General features: G+C 43.4%; 1 protein-coding gene across 1 annotated transcript in view; it reads left to right on the forward strand.

Annotated features, from left to right (window-relative positions):
- The first annotated feature begins 3,345 nt into the window (after positions 1–3,345).
- DPP4 (dipeptidyl peptidase 4) overlaps positions 3,346–23,137 on the forward strand; it is a 79,923-nt gene continuing 60,131 nt past the window's right edge. The window contains exons 1-2 of the mRNA XM_052653013.1: positions 3,346–3,351; positions 3,777–3,978. Of these exons, the coding sequence (XP_052508973.1) occupies positions 3,346–3,351; positions 3,777–3,978 (208 nt within the window). The remainder of the gene's footprint in view (positions 3,352–3,776; positions 3,979–23,137) is intronic.

The raw sequence follows: 23,137 nt of genomic DNA on the forward strand, positions 1-23,137 counted from the left end.
CTGAAGCAACTTAGCACACATGCACAAAGGTAACACCCAAACTCTGGGGCTCATTTTAGATGTGAGCTACAACAGTCAATGACTATTCACTATATGAAAATCAGTTCCTCTCTTTCTATAGGGCCCTGGTAGACACTGAAAACATGATCGTAGAACACCTGGTATATTAGCGTGCAGGGTCCATTGTAGCAAAGTACCACAGATAGGCTGGCTTAACAGCATTTCATTTCCTGACAGTTCTGGAGGCTGGGGTTGCTGTTGTTCGGTTGCTCAGATGTATCTGACTCTTTGCGACCCCATGGAGTACAGCAGGTCAGGCTTCCCTGTCTTTCACTATCTCCCAGAGTTTGCTCAAATGCCTGTCCACTGAGACAGTGATGCTTTCCATCTGAAGGCTGACAGACTGAAATCAACGGATCAGCAGGGTTGGCTCCTTCTGAGACCTGAGCGAAAGGATCTGTTCTAAATCTGTCTCCTTGACTTGTAGATCATAGCCTTCTTTGTGAGTCTCTTCACACCATTTTCTCTCTCTGTGTATCTTGTCTCTGTTTTCAAATTTTCTCTTTTTATAAGTATACCACTCATATTACATTAGGTCCCACCCTAATGACTTCTTTTTGACCTGATGACTTCTACAAAGACCTTGTCTCCAAATAAGGTAACTTTCTGAAAAGTTACTGGGGATTGGGATTCCAGCATATCTTTTTTGGAGGTGACACAATTCAACCCATAACTATACAACATGAACTTCAATAACAAACTGGTTATTACCTGGCCCACCAAATGATAAAGCTGAGTATGTTCAGCCATGTCCCATGAGTAAGTGAAAATGGTATCTATAGACACAGTAGATGAGCACAAGTGGTTCAGATGACATAAGAAAATTACATAAGCAATGAGCTTGGACGCCATGGTGCTTCTCCCACTGCTTGGTGTTTTTCCCTAGACACACACCTATAACTGCATAGCAGTTTCTCATAAACAAGCAACAGAGAAGGGAAGAGTCAGCCTTATGCAAAGTAAGCTGGCACCAGTCACAAATGATGGCTGCTACATTATAGCCCCTCTCAGGGATACTCTGAAATAGAGTAGAAAGAGAAATCTTCCTAACAGAGAAAAGTTGGAGTAGTACATCTGTTTTCCATTGTGCATGAAAAGAGAGATGGCCTAACATAAGATTTACACTGACTTACAGGTGGTGGCTAATGTGTTGGCCAGTTGGTGTCTTAGGAACTTGGGAAGAGCAAGATGGAAAGACTAGTGACAAAGAGGTCAGGTGGGAGAAATATAGGAAAGAATCTCTTGAAGTTGACTGAGTGTAGAGATATTTGTGTTTTGTGGAATACTTCCCAGAGAACAAGATGATCTGCCCATGGATGTCAGCCAGCTTCCCTGGGGCTTGCTGAAAGGATAGTGTCACGGTGAGGGTATGCAGGTTAAGCATGTGGGCCGTTGTACAGACTTCCCTTCTCCATTGCTGAGTGCACAAACTGGTGAGAGCTGAGGCCAGCGCTGAGCCATTCCCTGTAGTCCTTGTCGGATGACCTCTCTTTCCAGCTCCAGTTCACAGGCTGCAGCCACACTATTGACTCACCTTTCCCAGCAGCTGGAAGAGGGAGCAGGAGATGGATCTGAGAAATACTTGTAAAAGGCAGAACTGAGAGGAAATGATGGCCACGTGGATATAGCAGGAGAATGGAGAAGAAAAACTGAGATGACTCAAGTCTTTCTCTTTTTCGAACTGATGAGTGGGGACACTTTTAATGTAATTGGTGAGTGGGGGTACTTTTAATGAAGACAGAAATCATCAGAGGAAGGTGAGGTGAGACTGATGGAAAGGATAAAGAGTTCAGTTTGGGCCTCTGAAGGTGGGTGTGGGTAAGTGGATGTGTCATAAGCAACTAGCAGTCAGAGGGGAAAATGATTCCTGAGTTCAGAAGTGACTTTCAGACTGGAGATAAAGGATGGAAACTGGAATTTATTCATAATCATATGTCAATGCCCCACAGGACTTTGCATTTTGAACTTTTTACCTCTAACTTTGGAAGAGAGGCTTTGTTTTGCAGCTGAGTGAACAAGCTGAAGAGGACTTGTAGGGAGCAGGAGTGCTTATCCTCAAGAGGAAGTAAGTAGAGGGACCCTAACGCAAAGGTTCTGTTGTGTATTTCAGACTGAAAATGCCAAGTGCACAAACCTCATCTATCTTGTCTCACTTCTCTATCTCTGGAATCTAGATGAGAGTCTAATGCTTTGTATCCACACAAGTATTTGGGGCATGAGTGAAGTAAATGGGAGGATGTGGGGATGAATGAGTAAAGGAAAAGGGGAATGAGTGAAGGAACCTACCGGGCATCCTGGGGACCTGGAGGAAGAAGCCACACTTGCCCTTTTACTCTTTTGTTCCAAATGCTCTTTGGAAGACTGAAAGATAAAAGGCCGTGTGGAGTGGCAGTTAAGAACACGGACTCTGAATTCAGGCTCCACGACTTCCTAGCTGCCTTTACTTGGCCAGCTGACTTAACCTTCTGCTTCCTCCCTGTAAAATAAACACAAAGATGCTTAGAGCAGCTCCTGAGGAAAAGTAAGTTGCACATAAGTGTTAGCGTTATTATTTCTGGCATCTTGATGAGAAGGTAAGCCTGAAAGACAAACCAGAAATCCCCTGCGGAGAATGAATCCAGACACTTAGCCTCTAAGTGTCATCCATAAGCGAAACAATCACTTTTTCTCTCTCTGCCTTCCAGGAGCTTTAAATACCCTAGAAATCCCCACCATACCATTTACTGGCAAAGGACAGAGATCTGGGTTTTAGTTCCAGCTGCCGGCAGTGAACTCTCTGAGTCTGCAGAGCCCTATACCCTCTCTGAGCTAAGTGCCCTCGCTTGCCCACTCGAGGTTGCGGGAATTGAGCGCAGAGGTCCCTTTCAGTGAGGGCGGGCCATGCTCTCCCGCCGACCTGCAGCCTCCGGGTTCCACGTCGGATGCCGGGCGCCGGTTCGCCGCAGCTCGGGCTGTCACACCCCTCCAGCGCGTTCCCGGGACCTCGCACCCTGCGCGTCTGGCGGCCACCCAGTGCCCCGCGCGCCCATAGGGAGGTGCCTCTCGGGCGCCCCCCCGGCCCGGACGCCAGTTCTCTGGGGCCGGCGCGCCTTCTCCCGCAGCCTGCCTGCAGCCCTTTATACCAAGCCAACCCGGCGCTCACTAATGTTTAACTCGGGGCTGAAACTTGGACGCGCCTTGTGACTACGTGCCCGGAGCTCCGGAGCGGCACGCGCGTCCGGGCGGCTCGCCAGGCTTCTGACTGCGCCCCGGCTCCGAAACTTCAGTTTCGAAGAGACGCAGACCATGAAGGTGAGTGATTAAAGGGCCCCCCACCCCGCAAAGAGCCCCAGGGGTGAGTTGTAGATGCCTCTTCACTAAAGTCTCCCCAGATTACCCCCCACCCCCCACCCCCCACCACCACCCAAAGCTCGCAGATCGAAACCAGGGGCTCTCATTAGGCGGAAGCTCCAGAGCCACCCTCTGACAGGTGAAGGGACGCCCCAACGCTCCTGTCTCGCTCTCGAACCCGCGGGGCTAAGAACCCAGGGACCGAGGCTTGGAGGGCCTGGAGAGCCACCGGCAAAACACGCGCCAGAACCCTTACTTGGTTTCTGAGATGCGTTTAGACGCAAACATTAAATTGCCCGGAGGCCAGAAGTTCAAGGGAAAGCGCTCCTTGCAACCTCCGACTCGCGGGCTCCAAACCCTCCCAGCCCCTGGTGCCCCTCTCCCAGGGCGCGCGCGACGGCAAACTCCGCTGCCTCCTGTGCAGCCGGGGCCCCGACCCTCTTACCCAGACTGGGGCCAGATGGCTGGCTCTAACTGGACCTGACCTGCCCGGCTTGCAGACACCATGGAAGGTGCTCCTGGGATTGCTGGCGATCGCTGTGCTCGTCACCGTCATCACTGTGCCCGTGGTTCTGCTGACCAAAGACAGTAAGTTTAAAACGTTTGAAAAAGATAAGACAGTTACCGGGATCAGGTTCTATTTGAACATTCCTAGGAGACCTAGGAGTTTTGCTGGGGACTGGGTGGGACCAGGTCTTGGGGCTCAGGCTTCGCTGGCGTGATCGCTGCTTCTAGTGTCGCCGCTAGATTTGCTTCGTTGGTCTCCGGTGTTTAGGCTGCGAGAGCCCTGCACCTGCCACGTTTTACATATGGCAAATACATACTTCCTGAAAATAAGGGGAAATTTTGAGATCTCTTTTATCAAATTTAAATTTAGTACCTTTTGAATCTCAGGGTTTTTGTTTTGTTTTGTTTTTTCCTTAAAAAGAACTTTCATGGTTGTGATCTTCAAAGGAGAAGAGACAGTGTTTAAAGATCCCAACGAGCTGTAACGATGTCATGAAGGGAGGGAAAATTTTAAGAAAAAAACCCAAATACAGTTTTGAGAAAAGAAAGTCCATAGGGAACCCAGGTGGTTTTCCATAAAGCTGATGGAAAATATCACTGTGTCCATAGTGATATTCAAGTGGTTTTCCATAGCGCTGGTGGAAAATATCACCATGTCCATGGCGATCTTCAGAGGAGGTGGGATGAGTTATGTTTAGTGGAGTCTTTCATTTAAATCCACCTTGGTTTCTTTTAGCTTGCTTCACTGTTTCAGTTTAGTCCTAGTTTTTAATATAAAACATCCATATAATGAAATGCACAGTATTGGATACAAACAAGTGAGAATAACTAGTCTGGGTCTCCTCTGGCCCTGCTGCTGCTGCTGTTGCTAAGTTGCTTCAGTTGTGTCCGACTCTGTGCGACCCCATAGATGGCAGCCCACGAGGCTCCCCCATCCCTGGGATTCTCCAGGCAGGAACACTGGAGTGGGTTGCCATTTCCTTCCCCTCTGGCCCTACTTCCTCTTAAATAGTTCTTTCATTTAAGTATTCACATTCTAGTCAGCTAACTGAAGTGCCTTCTCTGATGGTCTAGTCAACCAGGGAATGTGTAGACAGTGCTTATATACTGGGAGGTCTTATCTAGATTTCAAAGTGACAGTTCAGAATTAGTTTGTAGAACCATCAAAAATCATATTTGGCCAGCAATTTCAGGGCCAGAGCAAAGGTGCCAAAGGTTAAATAACTGAGTCTGTTGACCTATTGATAATAATTTTCAGTAACTTTAAAAAGCCATGGTTACCACCATTTTAGGCTGTTAAATGGTAGGCATCTTTCCACTTTCTCAACTCTTTGTTACAAGCTGTTAAAATATAACTGCTTTCATAAAGTGGTACTTTGTATATTTAAACAACCACACGCACACAAAGCCTTCCTGTGGGGAAAGGATGGGTCGCCCATACAATCAGTAAATATTCACATGACCTACATTATGTTCCAGGAACTGTGCAAGTCGCTGCAAATCCAAAGATTAAATTTTATAAATATGAAGACCTCCAACTTCAGGAAGTTTACAAGCTAGTGGGAAACAGATATGCAAACAAATCAAAGTAACCTGGATAGTCCATCTCTAACATATTGTGAGGCACCCAGGCCTCCTTGGCAGAATGGATGAAACTGTAATTATCAGAACTTCCCTTCAAGAAAGTTGAAAGGAACATCAAACTTTGATAAGTCACTTGAGATGGCAGTGAAATGAGTTAGGGGCTTGAGTCATGCAGCTGACTTCCGTGGGATTTGTTTAAGTTAACTACAGGGATTTTGTTTTGCTGGAAGAAGTATACAGACTGGGGAGGGGCTGTCTCACCATTTCCCTTAAACCATACCTAGTCTCTTCTCCAAATGAAATTTGAACAAAGATTTCAATGACATTCTCTTAAGGGGACTTCCAGAGAGGTTCACATGTCTCCACCTAACTTTTATTATGATACAGTGAGGAAGTTTAGAGAGGCTTGAGCAAACTTCTCAGAGTGTTAGGAAGATCACTTCCGGGAAAGATGTCTCACGAGAGGTTTCTTTTGTGGGGAGGCCTGAAGAGTTAATATCAGCTCCTGGATGAAGTTTTCAAGAAAATTTAGAATGACTTGTGAGTCATCTTAGAGACACAATATCACCTCCTCTATCTGGGATCGTATGAGGACTCTTAGCAAGAGAGAAGAGTGAGTGGCAAGACTAACCTGTGGATGATGGAAAATTCTAGTGTGCCTGCAATGTGGAGCAGGACAGTGGGAAGGTGGACGGACAGGGGACAAGGCTGGAGGGGAAGAAAAGGAAGTGACCAGGAGACTGATGATGCAGAGTAGAATTTGGAGGCTATGATTAGACTTTGATAATTAGAAACGTAGGGAGTAAGGGAATAGGGTGGCTGAGAACTCCTCTTAAACTACTGGGTGGAGATGTGATTTCATTGTGTGCTTTATTTACACTTAGACAATCAAATTATTTTTCTCCTGTATTTCTTAATTGGCATGTATGTATATTTGAGGAGAAAAAGGAAATTATCTTGTTTCAACTCCTCCCTTAGGAACAAAGATAAAAGCTCAGCTTTTTTGCTAAGCCAGCAATACCATTTCTGAACCACAATAAGGGATAACCTTTTTACAAAGGATCCAGACACATCACCCAAGAAGCGTCCCTCAATATTGTCCATCAAGGTTTTAAAGTCAAAACCGGAAAGGAAGAGAAGAAGTGAGTTGGGAGAGAGGAAATATAAATGAAAAGGAAAGGAAGTGGGGGGGGGGGGGCGGGAAGAAAGAAGGAAAGAGAAAAGGAAGAAAGATTTTGATAAAACAACAAAATAAAGTTTTGGATTACGTGGAAAGCAAAGTATTAAAAAGCCAAGAGAAAAAGGAAGAAGAAATGAGCAAACTCAAGTTCATCCCCCAGAGAGGTTGGTTTATAAGGTTAAGTGTTTCCATATGAAGAACTGACTTAGGCAGAACTCTGGACACACTTGGAGCAGAGAGAGAGAGACTGAGACAGAGAAAGACAAAGGTGTAAGCTTAATACTATTCACAATTTTTTTTTAGAATAAAAGCTCCTTGAGGTCAGGAGTTATACATTTCACCAGGTAATATTAAAAGTTTACCTCCTTCTGTATATATCATAACAGATTGAATTTTATTTTAAATTCCTCAAATATCCTAAGAGAGAAGGATATTGCATATTTAGACATTGTTTTTCAGAGAATCAGCAATAAAATATATAAAAATAATTTACTCATAGTGGAATTGAAATCTTCATGGCTTAGAGGCAATAAAACCTTCTCACTCAGTATTTGCGATCCCTTTAATTCCTTCTTTATGATGATATAGGCTGTTTTTAAAATAGTTGTCAAATTATTTTATTATTGAGTTTTGTTATTTGTCAGATAGTTTTCTCACTGGGTTTTGTTATGGGAAAGAGACATATCGGTTCTTCTTGTATTCTTTCCACTGCTGTAGCAGTAAATTTCCTCAGTATCTTCTTTCAGTGCATAGGAAATTTGACTGCTCTGCTATCCACCAGTAATAAAAGAAAACCCAAATGTGAAGGAGGAGACAGGAATAATCAGAGAAAAAAAAAAAAAGATAACATCTATGAAGTTTGCCTGAGGAAGTCCAGGATCTATTCCAGATTTAAAAACACAGAAGCAAGTCTGAATGAAAGCTTTGTATATTTCAGAGGACACATTCTAAACAAAGAGCCCTGTAAAAGCTCTAGCTGACTCCAAGCTCACTCAGTTATCAAGCTTTGTAGAGTGTTCCTGAGGTCAGTGGGTTGGCCTTTTTCAGGCCAGCTATTTTGGCTTTTGGTTCCCTAGCTATAGCATGTGCCTTAAATTTCTCTATCTTAGACATCTTGCCTCTCATCTTAAAAGGGGTCAGAAAAAGGGAAGGCTACTTGCCTAACTGATGGTCAGCGAAAAGTGACATCAAGAGACTGACTAGAGCTAGATGAGTGTACTTGAAATTTTAAGACTTAAACTGCTGAACCTAGGAAATGTGACAGCAAGTACATGCAGGACCACCTTCCTGTGGAAGAGAAGGTGCAAAGATGTAATAATCAACACAGATTCACTCTGTGCCAGGTACTGGGCAAGGGTGTTCAACACACTTCTCATTTGATCCTTACAACAACGCTTTGATAGAGGTTATTATCTCCAGTTTTACAGAAGATTTAGAGAAATCTTGAGAGGGTACTTTAGTTATTTATTACTGCATAATGAATTGTCTCTAAACTTAAAACAAATATGTGTTATCTCACAGTCTCTGTCGGTCAGGAATTTGTCAGAGGCTTAGCTGGGTGATTCTGGCTCAAGGTCTCTCATGTGGTTACAGTCAACACATCATCTGAAGGCTTAACTGGGGCTGGGCAGTCCTCAACGAAGCTCTCTTACGGAGCTGTTACCCAGAGGCCTCAGTTCCCTGCCAAAGGATGGGCCTTTCCAAGCAGCTGTCTCCCCTTCGAATGAAGGCTCTAAGAGAACAACCAGGTAGGGAACCTCAGAGTCTTTTTGACCTAGCCTCAAACGTTATGTTCTACCACTTCTGCTGTGTTCTATTGGCCATACACACCAACCCTGGCACAAAGTGAGAGGGCATTGCACAGGCTGTGAATATTGGGGTGGGGCTCATTGGGGCCATCTTGGAGGCTGGCTACCAAAGAAATTAAGGAACTCGCTCAAAGTTCCACAGGGTTGGGATTCATGCTTAGACACCGTGCTTCTACAGTTGGTACTTTGTGATCAAGTATAAAATTAATGTGGCCATATTTGCGTAAATTTGACAGCTTCATCTCTGTATGACTGTATTTCCTTTCATGACTGCTAGTCCCTGAATGCTAAGTGTTCTGGGGGAAAGTCCTTGCTGCTGCTGCCTCTATTCCTACACAAAGCTGTAGAGAAGCAATGACTTCCAGTCCAGAACTGACATACCACTGTTTTGCTTTTTTTTTGACTGTGCTGACTGTACTGGGTCTCCCTTGTGGCCCTTGGTCTCTTCATTATGGTACACAGTCTTCTCTAGTTGAAGCAAGCAGGCTTAGTTGCCCTGCAGCATGTGGGAATCTTAGTTCCTGGACCAGGGATTGAACAGGCATCTCCTGAACTGCGCAGCAGATTCTTTATCACCAGAGAATTCTTTGTCACCTCTCTTCTGACTGGTCTTATAGGTGTTTTCAGTGGTGATAGTTGGTCCAGGTTTAGTACTTATCATGCTTCTAATGCGTGTTGTGTCGTTTCATTTGATCCTCAGAAAACAATCCAGGTTAGAGAAGGTGTTAATTTCCTGACTTGATACACTGACTAAAACTGAGGCATGGAAGTTTAGTGCTTTGTGAGGAAGTATTAGTACTTGGGAATTCAGATCCTGTAACTTCTAGCCTTCCCTATGTCTGCTGATTTCTGTGTATGCTCGGTCACTTCAATCGTGTCCTGCTCTTTGCAACCCCATGGACTGTGGCCCACAAGGCTTCTCTGTCCATGGGATTTCCCAGGGAAGAATACTGGAGTGGGTTGCCATTTCTTCCTCCAGAAGATCTTTCTGAGCCTGGGATCAAACCACTGTCTCCTGTGTCTCCTGCTTTGGCAGGCGATTCTTTATCGCTGAGCCAGCTGGAAAGCCACTGATTTCCATGAATAACTGTTTTAAAGAATTACTTTTGTGGCAGCTTTTGTAACTTAATGACTAATCATGCTTTATGGCTTTCATTATTGTAAATCAATTATCTTGTAAATATTTTTACCTTTAGTCTTCAGAGGTCCCTCGTGACCTCCCAAAGAGGGTGTGTCTCTCAATCTGAGAGCAAACTGAAACTACAAAATCAGCACTTCTGAGTTAACTGTTTTATTTTCGCTAAGTACTATACTTGCAGTTGTGTACTGTGCTTCAAAGTCACAACTTCCTGGGAAATCTTTTCAAACTTAGTGATAAACCATTTGCTTTAGCTAACTGTCCGCAATAATAAGCACAAGTGATCAAGAAGACAGAGGGACACAGGAAGGAGTTTCTCTGTTTCACGCGTGAATGTGGCATGATCTTGTTTGTATTTCTAAAATGTCTTTGACTCTGGTCTAGATCATGGTGCAAGGTGGGGAGTGATTTATCCAGGTGAGAGAGGATGCTTACTTGGACAGGGTGGAATCAATGGAAGGGGCAGACATCAGGATGGCTCGCTGAACAATTGACTGGCTGGTCCAGGCCAAATGGAGAGCTTTATTTTGCCCTCATGGTTCTATGCTTGCCACAAGAGCTAACCTACAGTGGTTCCTCTAACTCTCTCATCCTACTTGGATACATTTCCGCTTTCCCAGGCAGGGCTCTGAGGGCCTTCTACATTATGCAACCAGCCTGTCAACAGAAGGTCATTCTTTAATCCAGCAAATATTTATTGAGTATTTTCTACATCGGGCACTTTGTTGATCACTGGAGATATAAAAACAATAGACATGGCTCTTGCCCTCAAATAATTCACAATATTAAAAGAAGCATGAACATTAACTATGATAAAAAGCCCCAAGTGGCCTTCTAGTAAATGATCAAAGTGCTGTGGAAGCTCTACAGAGAACATGATAAATGCTGCCCAGGAAAGTTCATATGGAAACCAACCAAGCATAAAGGGTTAATAATTATTGAGCCTGGATATAATCCTTCCAACCATGGGGCCATAAGAGTAGACTGGCTCCCAGGATTGCAGTTCACCTGTGTGTTTAGCTCTCAAAAATGTAAAACCCCTCCCCCCATCCTGATTCTGTATGAAAGTTGTGTCAGATAGAATACTTTTGGCTGCAAGTAACAGAATATCTGGCCCAAAGTTATTTAAGCTATAGAGTCTTACTATTGCATTATTACTTCGCAGGTGGTGCAGGCGGTAAAGAATCTGTCTGCCAATGCAAGAGACAAAAGAGATGCAGGTTCAATCCCTGGGTTGGGAAGATCCCCTGCAGGAGAGCATGGCAATCTCCTCCAGTATTCTTGTCTGGAGAATCCCTATGGAGAGGAGCCTGGCGAGCTAGAGTCCATGGGGTCACAAAGAGTCGAACATGACTGAGTGACTGGACACACACATTGTGTTATTGCTAGTGTCTTCTGTAACTGGAGGTGCGGAAGGAGGACTGTTCTAGAGTTGCAGTGGTCCTCCCAACCTCTTCAAGAGCCTGAGATCACTTTCAGCTCTGCTGTTCTCATACTGCTGGCTTTCATTCTCAAGCTTGTCCTCTCAGGTTGAGCTGTGGTAACACATGATTTGCTCACACAGCCATTTCACAAGGCAGAGAGATTGCTGTTCCTCATTCACAGTCTCTGTATCAAGGAGGAAAACTATTTCCAGAAGTCCCCTGGCCCAAGGCAGATTTTCCCGCATGTCTCCTTGGCCAGATTTGTGTCACTTGTCTATTCTAAACTGATCTCTGGCAGGGGAAATGGATTGACATGCTTGGACTAGATAAATCAAGACTCATATTTTAGGACCAGGAAGAAGCTCTTTCCTTAGCTCTTGGAAGGGGAAAGGGAATTACCCAAGTTGAACTGGAGATTCTAAAAGAAAGAAAGGGGAGGTCTATGTGGGCATATCAGATATTCTGATTGCTCATTTTTCATTACATTGGAAAATTTTAATTTGCTAACCAAAGAAAATAGATGTCAAGCTACTGATCAAGCTAGCTCTGCTCTCTAAAGAATCTGATCATATAACTCTCTCCTTCTCTTCTCTCTTTTTTTTCCTAACCAAATGCATTTATGGTAAAACACGGTGTTTTGATGCTGCTTTTTTTGGTCCTGAAGGAATTTTGAGCCCAGCACTTGCTTTCTCTTGGCATCCAAAATGATTAAGAATAGAAAGAATTGAGTTTGTAACATTTAAGATACAAATCAGAAAATGGAGGAGATCAGAAATATCTGAGGGAAATTACTCCCAATTTTCTCATAAAAAGCACAGATAAACTGTTATACTTTATCCAGTTCATAAAGGGTATTTTTGTTGTTGTTTTAGTCACTCAGTCATGTCTGACTCTTCTGCAACCCCGTGGACTGTAGCCCACCAGGTTCCTCTGTCCATGGAATTTCCAGGCAAGAATACTGGAGCAGGTTGCCATTTCCTTCTCCAGGGATCCTCTTGACCCAGGAACCCAAGTCTCCTACATTGGCAGGTGGATTTTTTACCAATGCGCTACCTGGGAAAAACAACAAAAGGCATTATTTACCTACTGTTTGCTCCTATATCTCCACACTCCCATTAAAATGTAAGCTTCACGAGGGCAGGAATTTTTCATGTTTTGTTCACTCCGATCTCTAGTGCTCAGAACATTGAGGACACAGTGGATACGTTCCTAGTACTGCTGTAACAAGTTACCGAACATTGAGGGGCTACAGCAACCAAAAAAATTATTCTTTTCACAGTTATGAAGCCCAGAGATCCAAAATCAAGGTGTCACAGGGCTGTACTCTCTCGGAAGGTTCTAGGGAAGGAGACCTTCCTTGCCTCTTCCAGTTGCTGGGGGTTACCAGCCATCCTTGATGCTCCTTGTCTTGTAGCTCGGTGACTCCGATTTTCCCTTTCACTTTTACATGGCCTTCTTCCCTCTCTTTCTGCATGATCCTCTTCATTTTCCAAGTCAGCAAAAGCCTGTCGACGTCGCATGGCCTTCTTATGAGGACACCAGTCAGCATGACCAGTGCAGCATGACTTCATTTTTTATATTTTTATTTTACATTGGAGAGTACAGCCGATTAACAATGTTGATAGTTTCAGGTGCACAGCCATACATCTATGTATATCCATGCTCCCCCAAACTCCTCTCCCATCCAGGCTGCCATATAACCTTGGGCACAGTTCCCTGAGCTATACGGTAGGCAGTATGACATCATTTAACTTAACTAATTACATCTACTAAACTCCTATTTCCAAATAAAGTCAACTTTCTGAGGTTTTCAGTGGACATAAAGATTTTGGGGGGGTCTATTCAGTGCATTGGTGGTGGTGGTGGTAAGTCTATTCAGTCATGTCTGACTCTGTGCCTCCCTATAAGCCATAGCCTACCAGCCTCTTCTGTTCCCGTGCCCACTTCCATGTGATGTTCCCTACCCAGGGATTGAACCCACATCTCTTATGTCTCCTGCATTGGGAGGTGGGTTCTTTACCACTAGCACCACCTGTAAAGCCCACTCAGCCCAGTACAGCCTGATAAATATTTGGTGAATTAAAGAAATTATCTTAGAGCTCATGTAAAAACATATTTTTGATGAACATTTTTAAATGTTACATTAATTCTTATTAAAATTCTTATAATCATAAATATGGGGTCAAGCCATCCGCTACTAAAGCATGCTCACCTATTCATACAGTACAGTGCTAGCAGCTTTTCGATAAAATAAATTCATCCTTTCAGCTTACTTACAGTCTACTTAGGATGTGACTGTTCAGACTAAATTTTTAACTAGCCACAGAAAATTACTTTATTAACTGGCAAACAATTTGGTATAGAAAGTAAATACCAAAGAAGATGATGAGGTAGCAAAGTGTGATGGATGGAGCAAAGGGTAATTCCAGAGCATGAGGAGGGCCCGTGAAAAACTGAAGACCACAGATGTGGATTGTTTATTTCAGAAATTTGCTAAATTCAAGAGAAGAAAAAAGGAGATGGCTACAGGAGGCAGCAAGGTCAGTGTTTGTTTGACATGGGCACACCCTGTGCTTGCTAACAGAGAGCTGCTGCTCAGTCATGTTCAAGTCTCTGCCACCCCATGGACTGTAGCCCACCAGGCTCCTCTGTCCACAGGATTCTCCAGGCAAGAATACTGGAGTGGGTTGCCATTTCCTCCTCCAGAGGATCTTCCTTGACCCAGGGATCAAACCCACGTCTCCTGTGTTGGCAGATAGATTCTTTACCACTAGCACCACCTGGGAAGCCAAGGACAGAAGTAAGCAATGAAAAGGCAGTGAAGATGATGTGGGAGAAGAGCTGAAAAACCTCAGAGCCTCTAAGGAATCAAGAGGAACCCGGATCTGAGCCTGAGGCAGGCCCATTTCTGACTCCAAGTGCCAAGGAAAGGGTTAAAGAATGGCAGGACGGACAGCCAGAAGTGAAAAGCCCAGGAAAAAGCAAGCCCCTATGGTGGCTTTTGCTCTAAAGGAGGAATCATTGAATCTTTTCACTGGAAAACTTCATACTCTTGAATATGTGTACTACGGGGCCTGAGTTATTCAAGATTTGTTATATTTAAAATCTAGGAAACATGGGGAAAAGGCAGGAAGAAAAGAAACCAGTTATTAAGCTTGCTTGACTACTCTTCATGAGTGTGGGGAAAAGATGAGAGTTATGAGTTGGAAGGAAAGAAGGTGCTACAACTTTCTTTCCAGAAGTCACAGAGTTGCCATCCTTAATAACACTTCAGGGAGAAAAATTTTAGGATTTACAGAAAGAATCAGTGCCTCTTTGACTTCAGAGCACCAGAAAAAATTATATTCTAATGTAACCTACCTACTGTCCCAGGTTCAAATGATACTGCCAAGCTGCCTGTTTAGATTATTTGCAAGCATTTCATCTAGACACTTCTATAAAGTCTAATGCATCTATGCTAACTCACGGAAACTTCTAACAAGCATTTACCATGTACCTCACTCTGCTGAACACTTAGGTTGTTTACAATGGTGGTTATGACCTCAGGCTTCAGAACTCTATTGCCTGGGGCTTACTAGTCATGGGACTTGGGTCTGGTTTCTATCCATACCTGTTTCCTTTCCTGTAAAATGGGGATGAAAATAAGTTAATAAGTGTGTGATGCTAGAATAGCACATTGGAAGGTTTCTGTGAGCATTTGTAATGATTATTCTTTATATCTCTGGTGGCTGAGATGGTAAAGAATCTGCCTTCAATGCAGGGGACCTGGGTTTGATCCCTGGCTTGGGAAGATCCCCTGGAGAAGGGAATTGCTACCCACTTCAGTATTCTCACCTGGAGAATTCCATGGACAGAGAAGTCTGGCAGGCTACAGTCCATGGGGTTGCAAAGAGTCAGACACAACTGAGTGACTAACACTTTCACTTTTCCCTCTCTCTATATTTTAACATTAAAAAAATTTTAACAGTCCCAGAGGCATGTACCATAATAATACTTGTCTCATACTCTTGAAAGTTTTGCTGGGTGAATGCTGGAAAGGGCAATGTCTGTGGTAGTATTGTTTTCCAGTGATCATTTTCTTCATCTCTTGGAAGACAAACAGGTGTCACAGAGAGCAGTCTTGCTGATAATGCCTATAAATCCTCCTGGAGAGTTCTTCAGTGACAAAGTATTAGAGCTTTCAGCTTCCCCAAATGAGATATTCTCTAATCAGTTTTCTCTCCAAACTAATCATTTTTAGCTTTGATATCTCACTACAACTACTGACTATTTTTCAAGAGAAACCAGCCCTTTGCTAAAATAGTAGCTTGTTTCACAGGCCTCTGGGTCATTTATTTATATGGTTAAGATGTTTCTAACTTTCAACTGTTTCTCATCACCTTGGATTACACTGATTAAAGTCAGTCAACATAGTGAGGAATAAAAGCCTTGTCAATATTAATTTTGGCCACTATTATCCAGTTTCTTTATTCTCAGAAGAGTCCTAGCAAAGGGTGAGGGAGTGACTATAATCAGAATTTTTTTTAAATAGGGCAATTTGCATTTCAGAAAGGAATAAAGCCATCCTGAGGTCCTGTTTATGCTGGCTTCCTGTGTGTGCAGAGCCTCCTGGTTCTTCACTGGGGAGAAGGCAGGGTGAACTGGATTTAGTTCAGGCAGTCCCTTCAGCCTTGCATGTCTTCACCAGTGGCTATAGATATTTCCATCTTGAGCTGAAATTTGAGACATGAATATTCTGCCAATTTCACTTCTCTGCCATATATATTGACGTCTTATGTTGATAGTTGTATTGTTTCAAGACAATGAGAATTTCAGTATCAGCTTCTGTATTTCTAACTGATCTTGGGAGAATTTTTTTTTTTTTTTTCAGAATGGTTGCTGACCATTCCGAGGAATATCCAGATAGGGTCATCAAGCCATAGCCAGGGCTGACTGCCTTTTTTTGCAAGTTAAGTTTTATTTGGAATACAGCCATGTCCATTCATTTACCTGTGGTCTGTGGCTGTTTTCAGGCTGCAGTGGCCAATCTGAGAGGTTGCAAAGCCTAAAATATTTACCATCTGGCCCTATAAGAAAGGCACTTCCCTGGTAACTCAGTCAGTATAGAATCTGCCTGCACCACAGGAGATCTGGGTTTGATCCCTGGGTCAGGAAGATCCCTTGGAGAAGGAAACAGCAACCGACTCCAGTATTCTTGCCTGGGAAATCCCATGGACAGAGGAGGCTGGCAGGCTACAGTTCATGTGGTTGCAAGAGTCAGACATGACTTAGAGACTAAACCACCACCTATAAGAAGAAGTTTGCCGACCTCGGATCTAGATATTGTAATCTTCTAGCCAAAAGAGACTTTCTCTTTTTACAGGTACGATGTGTAAATCTTCACAGAGATGTGGCAAATATAGAAATCACTCTAGATATTTCAGCGGAGAAATCTGATATAAGAATTGGTCATACAAATTAGAGCAACAACAACAAAAACATTTCTAAGGTAAGCGAGAGACAGGAGCTGTAGGAAGGAGGTACCTCTGCTGCTGCTGCTAAGTCACTTCAGTGGTGTCCGACTCTGTGCGACCCCATAGACAGCCCACCAGGCTCCCCCATCCCTGGGGTTCTCCAGGCAAGAGCACTGGAGTGGGTTGCCATTTCCTTCTCCAATGCATGAGAGTGAAAAGTGAAAGTGAAGTCGCTCAGTCGTGTCCGACTCTTCGCGACCCCATGGACTGTAGCCTACCAGGCTCCTCCGTCCATGAGATTTTCCAGGCAAGAGTCCTGGAGTGGGGTGCCATCGCCTTCTCCGAGGAGGTACCTCTAGGGCTTGGGAAAAAAGGAGAAGAGGGACACAAAAGGTCTGGATTCTGAGCTGCAAGGTGTGTGAGGCCTGTGGCTGCTTCTGGCACCCCTGAGAGGCAGGATGGAGCAGGTTCAGGTGTAAGAAGAGAAGCGCGAGCCGGCGCGGGCACTCCTCTGGGGCACACGCTGGCAGAGTGAGCAAGACAGAGGAAGACCCCCTGCTCTTCTGCTCACTCCACTCCTTCTCTGTGTTCCCCTAGTGGCAGGACCCAACAGGAAGCCTGAGGATGAAGGGGCCTGGGAAGCATAGCTGTAGACTCCCTGCTCAGCATTGCTGAGCAAAGAATAGGAGTGTACATTTGAGCTGAAAGACGATATGTAAATGACGGTCACAGGTGTAGAGAAGTGACATGTCCTGGTGACCGCATGGAAGGTCGGAGCCTGAGGCTCCTGTCTCTGCTCTGTTTAGACCCAGCCGGCCCAGGGCACTGTTTTCCTACTGCCCAGGAGCTTGGGGTTCACAAAGCTCACATTTAGAGCTGTGTTCCTGTGTCTGTGTTCTCCCGTTGATGTTGCCTGGCTTTTATCTTTTGACAAATATTTATGAAGTGCCTACTATGGCCAGACACTGTTCTAGGCCTTGGTGAGATAATAGCAAGCAAAAGGTAGCACAACTCAATCAGTGTCCTCCTGGAGCTCACAGGTGACCAAGAAAGGCAGACAAGGCAAAAAATATAGTATGTCAGGTGGTATCACTGTTGAGGAAAAAATGTAAAGCCAGGAAGGGTGATACAAAGAGAATTTGTTTACCAGAAGATTGCAAGCGTTAGTTCAGGGAAGGAAGTGAAGTTGCTCAGTCGTGTCCGACTCTTTGCGCGCCGTGGACTGTAGCCCACCAGGCTCCTCCATCCATGGGATTCTCCAGGCAAGAGTACTGGAGTGGGTTGCCATTTCCTTCTCCAGGGGATCTTCCTGACCCAGGGATCGAACCCGGGTCTCCCGCATTGGAGGCAGACGCTTTAACCTCAGGGAAGGAAGGTGAGGTTTAAATGAAGACCTAAAGGAGATAGGGAGCAAACTTTGGGCACATCCCAGGGGAAGAACATTCCAGGCCGAGGGTATAGCAAATTCAAAATATCTAAGGCAGAGGCAGGCCCAGTGTGTCTGGGGAACAGCGGGGAGAACAAAGTAGATGTAGAGAAGAGAGAAGAGAAGAGGGAGGGGGAGGAGGAGGGGGAAGAGAAGGATGGAGGCCAGAGCCATGACATGGACAACCCCTCGTAAAGTTGTTTCCTTTGTTCTAAACTGTGGCTGTTCTGGAAAAAGTGCATTGTACTATTTGGTTGGCCTTTCAAAATAACCTTTGAAAACACATTGGTTACATGCCTAACAGAAGTTTGGTCATCCACCTCTCTGATCTTAGAGTAAATGCATAGGGGACACAGTCCCGGGTTCAAGGGCTCTAGCTCAATGGCAATGCCTTTATCAGATGCACGTGACATCCCTGGGAAGTTTCTCTTATTGAGAAGGGAAATCTGGTGATAGTGATTATATTCTAATACCTCCTGTGTATAATAGCCTCCTGTGTAGAATAATCACTCTTCACAGATCCTGTAATTCCCCGAAGCTCAACATTTTCTCTCCATGTGAGAACGCTGTGGATAGTGTTAAACTTGTCAATACTGAGCAAATGATTCGATTGTGCGTATCCTAGGTGCTTTCTCAATGTGATGCTCTTATGCTATCTTATTAGGATCATTTGGCATATGAACACAGTGAAACTTAATTAGCTTTTATTTTATATGAACACAGTGAAACTTAATTTAAAAATAAATAAATTCGCAATCAAATTTCTAATCTCAGCAGCACTCCTAGATACTCCCAGGGAGAGACTCTTTCATCTCTGTTTCTTGATTGCCTAGCACATACTTGGAACAAGACGATAATAGGTAGTACAACCTATCTAGAGGACTTCCTAAATTTTAAGTCCTGAGCCAAGAACTTTACATCCGCCATCTCATTTCATCATGGTAGATCTCTTGAGGCTGGATAATGTTATTATTATTTTATAGATTACAAAGTTGAGGTTTTGACAGCTTCAATAGTTTTCCTAAGGCTGCTGTGCAAGAATTAGGTCTGGGCTCAAATCCAAGCTCTCTGGTTTCAAAGCCACCAGGGACCCAACCCCTTATTGGTATTTGTTGACTCATTGGTGATAGGCAGCAGCCCACATATGCTGCTGGTTAATAAGGGATGTGAGCTGATTTCCAGACAATTTCTTCTGCTTTCTTGATTTTTCTTTCTCTTTTTCCAATGTCAAGGCTGCCATTTTGCTAGATCAAATTCTAAAGTAATACTCATTTTATTTCTTTCACATTGGTATTAAATGTTAACTGATTACCATATGGAACACAAGAACTCTGTAACCAGGTATCTTTTCCCCATGTTTAACAACTTTATGAGTTTATGAGCTACAAAGAGTGCATTTCTTTTTAGTTGCATTTCATTAGCCATTTATTTACCAAAATAATTTGTCTTTCTGAAGTAGAAATATTTATATCATAGTTTCATACAGATCAAAAAAGTTTAGTATTAATGAGTATAAAAATGTTCAAAATATCCTATAATCATAAAATAACCACTGGCCAAAGGAAGGCTAGTATGTGGAACTACAGCACTCTAAAATTCTTTTTTGTTCAGAAATGATTTTGATCTTATGACAAGGGCTCATTAAGATATCATACACTTTAAAGAGAAATTATTCTTAGGTTGAACCATTCTAAAAGCTGCTTTTCTGCCATTTTTGATGGATAGAAATAACATTTTCATTTTGTTCAATGTAATAGTTGCTCACAGTGAAGAAAGTACAGTAAGTTCCCTACATATGAATGAGTTCCATTCCAAGAATGCGTTTGTGAGTCCAGTTTGTTCTTAAATCCAACAGAGTTAGCCTAGGTACCCAACTAACACAATCAGTTATACATTGTGTATATAATAGGTTCATATTATAATAGGCTTATAATACTTTTCATACAAATAACATGTACATAAAAACAAACAGAAAAAATAAAAAAACATTTTAAATCTTATAGCACAGTACACTGAAAAGCATAAAAGTACAGTGCAATAGCTGGCATACAGGGGCTGGCACTCGCATTCACATCTTTGAAAGTTTGCAACTTGACCATTCGTATATAGGGGACTTACTGTATTAAAGTTGTTCACTGTTTTCTGATTTTTAATTCAAGGAGGCATAAATCTTGGAGTTTTGGTATAATCTGATGGGTAACACAGGATTAACCTCTCTGCTTGGCCAGCACAGTGCTTTGAACTGATCAGTCAAATGAACAGCATGTCCCAGGCCCACCAGGAAGACCAAAGGAGCAGCCAAAAGACTTCAGGGGTGCCCTGTCAGTGAGCAAGCAGACAAGGAAAGAGAAATGAGCACGTGTCCTCTGGTGTTTGACAGAATAGGTTGGCAGCGAACAGTGAACTTGCTAAAGGTCAAAACCTGAACTTGGCACTCACGTCTCATAGAACTTGCTTATCTAGAGGTTTTGAAAGTGTCTTCCAATGAGCGCTGCTCATCAAATGGCAAGGCAAAAAACAAGGAACGTTTGTTGCTCTGCTTGTTCCGGCTTTGCAGTGGTGTTTGGGGTGTGGGGAGCCAGGATAGGGAGCCCTGGCACGCAGGGTAGTTGTAAAGGAACTGAGTGAGGCTACCACAAGCTGAGGGTGGCCCAGGCCTCGCACCCATGTTTTGGGCCATAGCAAGAGCACAGCATCAGTGTTGGTATCTGAACATCAGCAGATGGATCAGAGTCATGCTGAGCAGAAGGGAGCCTGAATCTGGTGGAGATGGTGGGTTTAGAAATGCTGAGGCCTGATGAGAGGATGAGTCCCGCAGTGTCTGAGGTGAGTGAGGTGGTGGGAGAGGTAAGTGCCCAGTGAAGGAGGAGCAGCCTCTGGGTCAGCAGGTGACATCACAGAGGACTTTTGCCTCAGTTATTTTATTATTCCAGACTGAAGTGTGCTATAAAACCTGGGCAAGTACCCCCATGTGAGATACCACTTAGATAACACTGTATCTGATCTATATTGTAGGTACTCAGTTCATTCTCTTCTTACGAAATCAAAAGTCAGTGATAGATGGGAATTCCTTGGTGGCCCAGTAGTTAAGACTTGGTACTTTCACTGCCAGGGTTTGATCTCTGGTCAGGGAAATAAGATCCTGCAAGCCATGTGGCTCGGCCAAAAATTTTTTTTCAATAGTCAGTGATAGATAGTTTATGTTGCTATGTCTGTCTTATAGATATGTATGTCTTCATATGTGTGGACTGCTGCTATAAAACAACCAGAGACAGGTGGCTTAAACAATAAACATTTATTTCTTACAGTTTTGGAGGCTAGGATGTCCAAGGTTGAGGTGCCAGCAGACTTTGTGCTTAGTTTCTTGTGTCCTCACATAGCAGAAGAGGCAAGGGAGCTTTCTAGAGTCACTTTGTAATTTTTTATTTTATTTGTGTCGCAAGACACATGGGATCTTAGTTCCCCGACCAGGGATGCTACACATGCCCACGGCATTGGAAGTGTGGGAAGTCACTTTTTAAAGGGTATTAATCCAATTCATGAGGGCTCCACCTCATGACCTAATCACCTTCCAAGGGCTTCCCCTTCCAATACCATCGCATGGCAGTTAGGATTTCAGCATGTGAATTTTGAGAGGACACAAACATTTATTCGGTTGCATGTATATGTGTGGTTGGTATAAAAATTGACTTATTTCTATAGATCTGTCTAAACATATTCATCAGCAGACAATATCTGGAATGTGCACATCTATAACCACTGATGCTTTGATTTGTACTAATTTGGGGATATGTTTTACATCTGTCCATTTTAGACTAATAGCTCTTGATAGCATGGTATTTATTCTCTGCAATAATATTCACTTTATAATGATTGATATATAATAGGATGATTGGATGAATATAGACAATTGAGGGTGGTTAGTGAACAAATGCAGATTTATAGTTTTTGTAGTCCAATATGAGTTACAAATGCTATTTTCTATAGCACAAGGCTTTATTTCTTGTTTAAAAGTTAGGTTCAAGGACCAGCTTCACCCACTTGTATTTTTGCTAACAAATACAAATGTTTTACTAACCTTCAGGGGAGAAATGCAGGACTGAATTGAAAAAAAAAATAGTTAAAAAAAAATCTTTTACTTAACAAACTAGGCTTAAGCAAAATCAATAAAATAATAAAATGAAGTGTAGCAAGTTTATCTGCCGAAACTGAAGGTTTTATAGGCAGAAACAAAATTATGTTATGAGATCAAATCCAAAGAAATAAAATCTTAAAAACATTTTTTGAAAGGACATTTCCTGGAAGAGAACTACCTTTCCATGGGCTGTAAAAAAATTAACAAGAGAAGATGCTGCTGGCTTTGAAATCCCTCTCAAAAAACTGCAGTTATAGGAATATTATGGTAGTGGCTGATGTTGTGAGTGTTTGTTTATATGTATGTGAAAAATATAGAGAGTTTGGAAGAAGACTTTAGGATATTTGTAGTCAGCAGATGCTCTGGGACTGAGGGAGAGGAATCACATTGGCTTAGCTGTGCTTAATGATACCCAACACCAACCAATGAAAACTTCTCTTACATGTCTCTAGTAAGGCATGGGCTTCCCTGGTAATGGAAAATTGCCAGGCAAATGGTAAAGAACCCCCCTATAATGCGGGATACCTGGGTCTGAGACCTGGGTTTGATCCTTGGGTTGGGAAGATCCCCTGGAGGAGGGCATGGCAACCCACTCCAGTATTCTTGCCTGGAGAATCCCCACGGACAGAGGAGCCCGGCGGGCTACAGTCCGTGGGGTCATAAAGAGTCGGACACGACTGAGTGACTAAGCACAGCACGGCACTTTAAGGCACACCTCTGTGCTAGATGCTAAGGCTGATAAAAAACAAAAACCCCCAAACCACATTAAGGCACACCTCTGTGCTAGATGCTAAGGCTGATAAAAAACAAAAACCCCCAAACCAATCAGCAAAAACACAAAGCCTTGTCTTCAAAGAATGCATGGCCTACCTGAGTAGGTCACACAGGTAGGCATGGAAAAAGAGTTGTCAACACGAGGTATTAAGTGATAGGAGCCCAATGAGTAGTGTAGGGGCAAAAGTCAAAGGCAGAATTGGATGACAGAGGAAGGAAATGGAGGCTGGAGGACTGTGACAGATGGGGAAACAGTTGAGGACGTTCCAGGAAGTAGCTTAGGGCAAGGAATAGAGGCAGATAAGCCTGAGAGGATCC

The sequence above is a fragment of the Budorcas taxicolor genome, chromosome 2, assembly GCF_023091745.1.
Source record: "Budorcas taxicolor isolate Tak-1 chromosome 2, Takin1.1, whole genome shotgun sequence".
Lineage (NCBI taxonomy): Eukaryota > Metazoa > Chordata > Mammalia > Artiodactyla > Bovidae > Budorcas > Budorcas taxicolor.